The sequence below is a fragment of the Arachis stenosperma genome, chromosome 4 (genome assembly GCF_014773155.1).
Source record: "Arachis stenosperma cultivar V10309 chromosome 4, arast.V10309.gnm1.PFL2, whole genome shotgun sequence".
Taxonomy (NCBI): domain Eukaryota; kingdom Viridiplantae; phylum Streptophyta; class Magnoliopsida; order Fabales; family Fabaceae; genus Arachis; species Arachis stenosperma.
Window position 1 is genome coordinate 137,283,488 of NC_080380.1, and position 9,184 is coordinate 137,292,671.

General features: G+C 41.0%; 2 protein-coding genes across 2 annotated transcripts; both read right to left on the reverse strand.

Moving 5' to 3' along the window:
- Positions 1 to 337: 337 nt before the first annotated feature.
- LOC130975652 (uncharacterized) lies at positions 338 to 2,923 on the reverse strand. The gene is made up of 3 exons (XM_057900412.1): positions 2,178 to 2,923; positions 477 to 2,082; positions 338 to 376 (listed from the first exon to the last, which is right to left on the reverse strand). The coding sequence occupies exons 1-3, from the start codon at positions 2,921 to 2,923 to the stop codon at positions 338 to 340; spliced, it is 2,391 nt and encodes a 796-aa protein (XP_057756395.1).
- Positions 2,924 to 8,803, reverse strand: LOC130975653 (putative recombination initiation defects 3). The gene is made up of 10 exons (XM_057900413.1): positions 8,741 to 8,803; positions 8,013 to 8,228; positions 7,843 to 7,908; positions 7,479 to 7,528; positions 7,239 to 7,377; positions 6,921 to 7,014; positions 6,371 to 6,449; positions 5,814 to 5,842; positions 5,203 to 5,252; positions 2,924 to 3,097 (listed from the first exon to the last, which is right to left on the reverse strand). The coding sequence occupies exons 1-10, from the start codon at positions 8,801 to 8,803 to the stop codon at positions 2,924 to 2,926; spliced, it is 960 nt and encodes a 319-aa protein (XP_057756396.1).
- Positions 8,804 to 9,184: the final 381 nt, after the last annotated feature.

Below are 9,184 nucleotides of genomic sequence, written 5' to 3' on the forward strand. Positions count from 1 at the left end.
AGGAACTTGCCGGCTTCCATGGCGAAGGCGCACTTGAGGGGGTTCAGCCTCATACCATGTTGACGGAGGGACGCAAAGACACTTGCCAGGTCGTTTAGGAGGTCGTCAGGTCGTGTCGTTTTTGCCAGGATGTCGTCCACGTAAACTTCGACCGTTTTCCCTATGAGGTCGTGGAATATCCTGTTCATCAGCCTTTGATATGTCGCCCCTGCATTTTTCAAGCCAAACGGCATTACCTTGTAGCAGAAAGTTCCTCCTGGCGTTATGAACGCCGTTTTGTCTTCATCTGGTCGGTGCATCGGTATCTGATTGTAACCGGAGTAGGCGTCCATGAAACTCAGATACCGGTACCCCGCCGCAGCGTCGACGAGTGCATCTATGTTGGGGAGAGGGAAGCAATCTTTGGGGCATGCTTTGTTAAGGTCAGAGTAGTCCACGCACATTCTCCATCTGCCATTGTGTTTTTTCACCAATACCACATTTGAGAGCCACGTCGAGTAGTCCACTTCTCGTATGAAGCCTGCTTCTAGGAGGCCGGCCGTTTGCTTGGCTACCTCCTCTGCTCTCTCCGCCGACATCTTTCTCCTTCGTTGAGCCACTGGGCGTGCTTCCGGCTTGACGGCTAGGTGGTGTGAAATGATTTGTGGATCGATGCCCGGCATGTCGGCTGGCGTCCATGCGAACAGGTCCTTGTTGGCCCTTATCATTTCAATCAAAGGCTCCTTCAACTCATGCGGGAGGTTCTTGTTAACGAATGTGAATCTTTCCCCTTCGTCACCGATGCTAAATTTCTCCAGGTCCCCTTCTGGTTCCGGCCTCGGGTTGTCCTCTACTCTGGCATCGAGGTCGGCTAGGAATACGCCGGATGCTTCCTTGGACTTCTTTCTGAGGGAAAGGCTGGCGTTGTCGCAGGCGACCGCCGTCTCGAGGTCTCCTCTTATGGTCCCTATGGATCCATCATCGGTGACGAACTTCATAACTAGTAGCTTGGTGTTGATTATGGCCTCAAAATCATTGATTGTCTTCCTTCCCAAGATGATATTGTAGGCTGTGGAGTCTCGGAGGATCATGAATTCGGCCATCGCCGACCTTCGGCCTTGCATCTGTCCTACCGAGATCGGTAGGGAAATGACTCCGTCTGGTTTGATGAAGTGGTCGCCTAAGCCGATAACCCCGTGCTGGTGGGTCGTCAGGTCGGCATCCTTCAGCCCCAGTGCGTCGAACACGTTTCGGAACATGATGTTTGAGTCGGCCCCAGTGTCGACAAGGATCCGTTTGACGAGGCCGGTTCCTACTCTGGCCGTGATGACCACGGGAGGGTTTTCCGGGGCGTCGCTGAACCATTGATCTTCTGGGCCGAAAGAAATGGACGGGGGTTTTTTGGTACTCTGCACTGGTGAAGATGAGATCGCCAGAACCTTGGCGTCTTTCTTGTGTGCCGACCGGGATTTTGGTGCAGTGTTCTTTGCCGTTACCACGTTTATCACCGTGAGGCCGTGGTCTCTGTCTTCAGGCTCTTGTCGCCGCTTGACCGGGCGTGTCTTGCCTTCCTCGTCCTGGTCGCGATAACGCCTTCTCGGCTCCCTGATGAGATGGGAGAACGCTGCCAGCTTTCCTTCCCTTATCGCTTGTTCCAATGCATCCTTCAAGTCGAAACAGTCCTGCGTTTGGTGGCCATATCCCTTATGGTAATCACAATAAAGGTTCTTGTTTCCGCCTGTGCGGTCCTTGAGTGGTCGGGGCTTCGGGAGAATTCCTTTCTCCGCAATCTGTTGGTAGACTTCCATGATGGGGAGGGTGAGTGGAGTGTAGTTAGTAAATTTCCCCACTCGAGGGAACGGTCTAGGTGCTTTGTTCGGCGCCTCCTCCCTGGCCTTTTCTTTCGCCCTCTCCCCGTCGCCACCGAACTGACGAGCCTGGCCGTAACCGGACTGCCGCTTATTGGCAGCCACGACTCGGCTGACTTCTTCATCGTTTATGTATTCTTTGGCCACCGTTTGGATTTCATGCATCGTCCAAACCGGTTTCGTTGTAAGGTGCTTTCGGAAGTTCTCGTTAAGGAGGCCGTTCGTCAGGCAGAGACTGGCCACCGAATCGGTTAAGCCGTCGATTTCCAAGCATTCGTCGTTGAACCGATCTAAGTACCTCCTGGTCGGCTCTCCCTGTCTTTGGGTTACCCGAGAAGGTTGATAGGATGCTTGGCCTTTGCTATTCGCGTTGTGAATTGAGCCAGGAATGCGCGGCTGATGTCTGAGAAATTGTAGATAGAACCTTGAGGGAGGCCGTTAAACCATTTGATCGCTGGTCCTGCTAAGGTCACCGGGAAGGCACGGCATCTCACTTCGTCGCCTACTCCCTCTAGATTCATCCTGGCCTCGAAGGCCGTCAGGTGTTCTAGAGGGTCTTGAGTTCCGTCGTACCTCATGTCCGTTGGCTTGTCGAAGTGTTTCGGCAGCCGGACCTCGAGGATAGATCGGTGGAACGGGGTGGCGCCCATTATCACAGGTTGTCGTGTTCTTCCGTCTTCGCGACCTCTTGTCGCTCGATGGGTCGGTCTGCCTCGGGAGTAGATGATCGTGTCATTTCGTCTCCTCATTATGGGTGACTCCTCCCGCGAACTCTCTGCCTCCGTCCGCGGGCGGCTTCGGTAAGAGTCTTCCTCCTCGCTTCCGGGAGACGGGGTATAGCTCGGATCGGTAGAGCGTCCGTCCCGCTCCCTGTCGGCAAGCTGCCGCTCCAGGTTCTGGACTCGGTGGCGCAGCTCTTGCATTATTATGGCGCTATCGCCGCCTGTTCCTCCGAATGGTCGTGTCCCCGTGCGTCGATGGGGGGACCTTCGCCGCCCCCCTTGCGAGGCGACGGAGGCTGCCCCCTCCGCTCCGGCAGCCCGGCCCTGGTCGCCAAGACCCAGTACAGCTTCCATTTAGACGTCCCCACAGACGGCGCCAATGTTCGTTGGTCGGCTCCTGAACAGGTCGGGTGGACAGAAGATGCCAAGGTGGATAGATGAGGGTGTCTTAGTCCTGGGTGCGCTGATCGAGGGTCTGCCGAGCTGGCGAGCACTTGAGTTGGTGAAAGGACGAGGGGGGGGTGCCACCTGCAAAGACACTCCGACGCTCAAGTCAGAAATCGTACAAGCAGGGGGAGTGATGTAGAAAGTGACGTACCTCGGGGGAAGAGCCAATCTTCCCCTTTTATATATGTCAGTAATGGGCCCCACGTGAGGTCAGGCCCAATTCTCCAAGGACGCTGCCATGCAGCCGTGTGTGAACCGTACAGGACGCGTGTCCGGGTCGGTTGGACTGCAGGCATCCGGGTCGGGTAGAACCTGGGCCAGGTCGACCCGTGTGGACCTTGGGCCGGGCCATAACAGTTGTGAAGCTAGCGGAGGGTTTTAGAGGAGAGTCCCTAGATTCTAGACTCTATTGACGAATAACTAGTGGGTTAATAATCCAATTTTAAAATATAATTTCTACATTTATATCTTGAACTTATATACTTATTACTTATTAGTAAAATTCTTTTGAATAGTGTGATATATAGATTGCCTAGGTAAATTCTTCTTTTTGTTTTTTGGGACCGTGTGGAAAGGGTAACTTCAACCTATTAATGTACCTTTTAAGCATTGGATCCCCCTCTGATCCCTTTTTTCTTTTTGTTTCTTTTAATTTTTATAACTGCATGGGTTAAAAAGGATTCTCAATGCAATATCCATATGCTAAATATCTAGAAAGAAAAAAAAAAAAAAACAAAGTTGGACCTAAGTACCTTTTTTTTTGTCATGGGACCTAAGTACTTATTAGAATATCAGTATAAACCAAATTTGTCTGCTACACCTACTTGATCATTTAGCAAATTAATGTATTCTAAGCAGTAGAATGATTTTTTTTCCCGAAGATAGAAATCTGGTTTTTAAATAATGATGATTTGTAAATAATAACAAAATGTACAATATCAATTAGATTTTGGATCAATCATTTATTTGCTAGCCTTGCATATAATAATACTATATCTTTCATTTCAAAGCATATAACCCTACATTGCGATATGTGTGCCTCACATCTTGTCGTTTGACAAAAAAAAAAAAAATGGAAATGAACAATACCATCGATTTGCATAAAAAGACAAAATAGTTGGTCATAAACAGTAGGGAATAAATTATATAAGCAAAAGCATTATGCACTAAACAACATTATAGAAATTAATTAATTATTCATTAGGATGTACAAAAAAATGTGTTGATCCTTTATTGGTACATTATCTTATTGGAGTTGGTAATCACAGAAGACCATTGAAAAATCCTGATAAAACAAACTTTAGGGTCAAGGTAACCTTTATTAATAAATTGAAAAAGGAAACTAGAATTTTCCTAATGTACATCGAACTCAACTTTTGTACAATTATTTTTTGTTTCTCTAATTATCTATATTTGTTCTAACTTCTAACATAATAATAATTGTTATTATACCTTAAAAGAGAGGTCGAATATATTAGGCTAAGTAGTATATGTTCATTTTCGTATTTCAATGCCGACACTTCCCATCTTATCTTTAATCTTTATCAACTCTATTAAATCCCGGGAACCCATGTTTTCTTTTTTCCTTTTTTTTCCCCCTTGTTGTTTCTGACTTCGAGTTCTTTCCAGTGTTTTGGCATAATCCCCTTAGCAAATTGCAAAATTATTACAAATATGAAAATACAAATGGTAGATTGTAGCACTCATTCATAAATATTTATGCATCACATAATACATTACAGATAAACATAAAAGGAGAGGTGAGAGTAACATGTCAAATTAAAGCAGAAAAGTTAAGAAACGCATTCCAGCAAAGATGTATATTTTGGTCCCTCCTGCGGCACCTACGAATTAAAGTCCCACCCCACCTGGAGACCCCTCCGGAAGTAGTTAGTGACTTAGTGCTCTTTCTTGATAAGAGTGCTCAACTACAATGTTATGTTATTATTATCAGCTCATTATTATTAGTCATTATTAGCCGAGTAGTGAAAATTACAATGGCATTATAAAGAGCGGGCTTAGGTCAACCTCATGATTCCCATGTAAGTTAAACCAAACCTAACTACATTTTTGTATGGAAAGTTGGAACCGAGGAAAATATATGAAGAAAAAGAAGAAAATTAAGGTGATCTTAATTGTTATTCGGAGGTTGCAAGATGGCGCAGCAGAGTTATTAATATCATTACCTGGTCAACTACAGGTGTTTTTTCTCTTAAACGACTGTTATCCTCAAAGCCTAAATTATACTAACACTATTTGCTACATTAGGTAATGTATAATTTCCTATATTATAAGAAAATAAATTTGTTATATTTTTATCTCATATCAATTATTTTTAATATTAAAAGAAAAAATATAAGTAAAAAATGTGCACAAAAAGAATACATATTGTATTCCTTCTAGTTGTTTTCCCTTTCTTTTTTTGGTCTAGCATTTATTGGAGTTTAGAAGATCATATCATAGCACAATGTACAAGGCAATTCCTTTTTGGACAGGTCAATTTTTTCTTTCAATTTTTCTCATGGGCTACAGGAAGACCCACTGGTCAGAGCCCCAATACAACGCTAATTTTCCATTTTGTCAAGGCGTGAGATAGGAGGACTCCATGGGCTTTAACATATTACGCAGCCCATTAACCAAAGAGAAGTCCAAGTTAAACTTACCAATAAAAGGTGTAACATATAATTACCAAAAACAAATAAAAGGTGTAACATATAATCCCTGTTTGGGGATGATGCATTGAGACAAAGGTAATTTTATGCGTTCATTATTGTCCAACAATAAATGGAACTCTAACCTGATAAGGGATTAGTCCTTAACCTTAACCTGATGAATTGGGAATAACATGGGAAACAAAAAAAAAAAAAAATCATTCTTGAACCGCACAACAGAGTAATCGTTTTAAACTTACTCCACTCTCCACATTGAATTCATCATTCAAGTGGAAGACTTTTCTATTTAATGATTTCCTTTATCACGTTTAACTCATCTCAACTCTCATAAGTGTGTCTTACACAGTGAGATCAGGTGGGATACACATGATTTCTCATTCGTGTAAAGTGTTGCAGTATTGATATAATTGTGTTACAGAAAAAACAAAGTTTATATGAAAAACAGCATTTTATTGTAAAACAGGAAATATGCTAGACCAAATTATAAACAAAGTTTATATGAAAAACAAACCATGAAAGAAACTTGCAGATATTTCACCAGCTAAGGCCTGAAAGAAATAAATTACAGCTTCATTAACTAAGAATGTGGTCTTATTAAAAAGAAAATGAAATAAGTATGAGGTTTATAGCGACCAGTTTTAGAAAATCGTACCTTCAACGATTGACTACAGGTTTAGAATACCTTCTCTTGCGCTTCCTTGCTCTTTGGATAATCCTTTGTGCTTCTTCAGTTTCTTCCTTGGTGAAACTTCCATATAGGTCTTCCCCGTGAAAATTTAGAGTTATAGAACATTAAACTTTAGTGAAAGTTGCCGTAAAATTTCCAATAGCCAACAAATTACTTACATTGCTTTTTTATAACTACCATAACATGTATAGCATATACAGGAGTACCACCCTACGCAAACTCCCATAACTAGATAAGGTTTTCAAATAGATCATCGTTGCTGTTACCTTCTTACTCAGCGGAAAGTGTCTCGCAATGTTTCTAAGAATCTAGATCATCTTTCACACCAAAAAAAAAATCTAAATCTGATTTCAGCCATTATTCCATTCATACAGGATTTTGTTGACTACTATATAACCGACTATAATATCAGAGATAAATTAATTAGGAACTAGGTGAGTAAAATATGATAATGGGACAAGGTGATATTTATTTCTGACACGAGAGTTAAATATAGATAGATGATAATAGAGAGAAGAGAAGGTTCAGTTCTAGTTTTACCAACCTCCTATGTTTTCTTCAAAGCAGGAACAACTTCCAGCAGTCTCCTCAGAAGAAGAATCAATGACAATTACAGATTCTTTTCCTCCCCTTACATACTGCCATTGAAGAACAATGCTTGGAAATTGATAAAGCTTTCACAGGTATACTCTAAGATTCGCCGAACTAATAAGCATAATTCTTTTGCATGAAAAAGAATAGTTACATGTCACAAGTGTCTTTATCGTGTACGTGTGTTAATATATGACTTTCATCATATGACATGGACTATAATAGAGAGAACAGAATGATTTATGGCATGAAACAAACAATTTGGAAGTACCTTTTCAGTGTATGGCTCTTTTTGCTTCTGCTCGTCAAGACATTTATCTGAAAATGTAACTCTGGCTCTTTTTACTTGCTTCCAGATTTCCATTTCTTCTTTTGAAGCCACAGTACCATGTAAAGTATTATTCGCTTCGCTGAAATTTATTTATTTAAAAAAAAAGAAGCCTATGACCTTCATATCAACTAATAAGTAGATAGATTACGAATATTAACTGAAAAGTTCTCAGGTACATACATATTTGGAGGTTGAGGCCATTCCCGTTTGGTAACCTGGTTGCTTATACTCTGCAAACATCACAGCAAGTTTTTTTTTCTTTTTTTTTCTGAACTGATTTGTTTAACAATTCAAGTAGAAGGTAATGTGTGTTAGGATTTGGATCCTCTCCATTTCCTTACAATTAAGATTTATGGTGTCAGATTTTATAAGGAGAAAATACAATAATTACTTCTCTATAGGGCTGGTGGAGTCCGGCACAGGAAATGGCAGATGGAAATAATTTTGACTTTCTCCCTTAGAACTTGGCAATGTTATGTTCTTATGGAAAAAAGGAGTTGATCCAAAATCCAGTCTGTTAACGATCAAGTCATAGATAGAGAACCTTTGTAGATAGGGTAGACTGTGCCAGATCCCTCTGATTGAAGCGTTTCAAATTGCAAGAGATTTCCTGCAAGTACAAAAACGGTTTGAGATATCCCCACAATGCAATTATATGAAGAGACTTGCTTATCAAAACCTGTGAGCTGTTACTCATTTCCATATATTACATGCCTGCATTTCCTCAGTGAATTTCGCATGGATTTCTTGTTGCAGACTTTTAAAAGAGGTTTCTATTATCTGTGGCAAGGTTGAAACTATCAAAGATACTTCCTGTGACTTCTCTTGGCTTGTAAACTTGCACAATTGTTCAGATAACAATTTTAAGTTCCCATCAATGCTTGCTTTGATCTCTTCTTGTCCTTTTATCTGGTTTAAAACGTCTCTTAGCTGAATGAACACAGATCAGTTAAGAAATAATGCAAGACAAAAGAGAAATTAGTTATTACCATTAATTGCAGTGAGTTATCGTGAACGATCAGCTTCTGCCGAATGCATTCCACTGAGTTGAAAGTGACATTTAAAATTATGAATCAAACTAACAGGTAACAGACGAGATCGCAAAAATACACCTAGACTATAAGAATCTGAAATTAGATTTAACTTGGTTAACGAAACAAAGTCCAGGTTGAGCAAACTGACATCTTATATAGTTATATTTAATAAATAACATTTTTGAGAAGAATATTTTGGAAAAAACAGTAATTATAAATATTTGTAATAGAATTTAAGGTCAATGAAATGAAGCACTAATACAAGAAGATGATATGGTTCCCTTTCCATTTATATGATTTTAGAACTTGTATATTGAACAGTCAAACACAACTGTCATAAACTTTTTTTTCAGAGTATTAGATGAATCACTTACTCTCTAAATTATTTTCCTTTGTTCCTTTGTTTACCTGCATTACATCACTTTGAACAGAATCCAAGATCATTGCAAACCTGCTCAATGAAGTTTCCATTATCCCGATTCTGTGTTCAAGTCCTTCACTTAACTGATCTGAAAGAGCAAATAATAGATTCAGCTTTTTCTTCCTTTATTTAAGAACTCATAAGCAGGTAAAAAGACACTGACTTTTCAATTGATACCGTCAAACATTTCAAAGTCTATATGCTAAAGAATTAAGTTGTAGAATCATAACTCATACTTCCAATGAAGTGCCCTTACTTTTAGGATCTGCAGAATTCCATTTGGGCCTGAAATTGGATGAAGATATCAAATTAGGTTGTTGACTCTCTTCCCGTGAGCATGTGAGTCGGGGAAAGCAAGAATTCCTCCTAACAGATTTATGATATTCTTGAGAACACCCTCTCTGGTAGGAATAAAAGAGCGCAATAACATA

Coding starts and splice junctions, on each gene's coding strand:
- LOC130975652 (XM_057900412.1), bottom strand. CDS start 2,923: ATGGAAGCTGTACTGGGTCTTGGCGACCAGGGCCGGGCTGCCGGAGCG. Junction 2,083..2,177: donor CATCCTATCAACCTTCTCGG/GTAACCCAAAGA, acceptor TTCGGTGGCCAG/TCTCTGCCTGACGAACGGCC. Junction 377..476: donor CGACGTGGCTCTCAAATGTG/GTATTGGTGAAA, acceptor TCCCCAACATAG/ATGCACTCGTCGACGCTGCG.
- LOC130975653 (XM_057900413.1), bottom strand. CDS start 8,803: ATGGAAACTTCATTGAGCAGGTTTGCAATGATCTTGGATTCTGTTCAA. Junction 8,229..8,740: donor TTCAAAGTGATGTAATGCAG/GTAAACAAAGGA, acceptor GTGTTCATTCAG/CTAAGAGACGTTTTAAACCA. Junction 3,098..5,202: donor AAACACCTGTAGTTGACCAG/GTAATGATATTA, acceptor GTGTCTTTGCAG/GTGGCACCCCCCCCTCGTCC.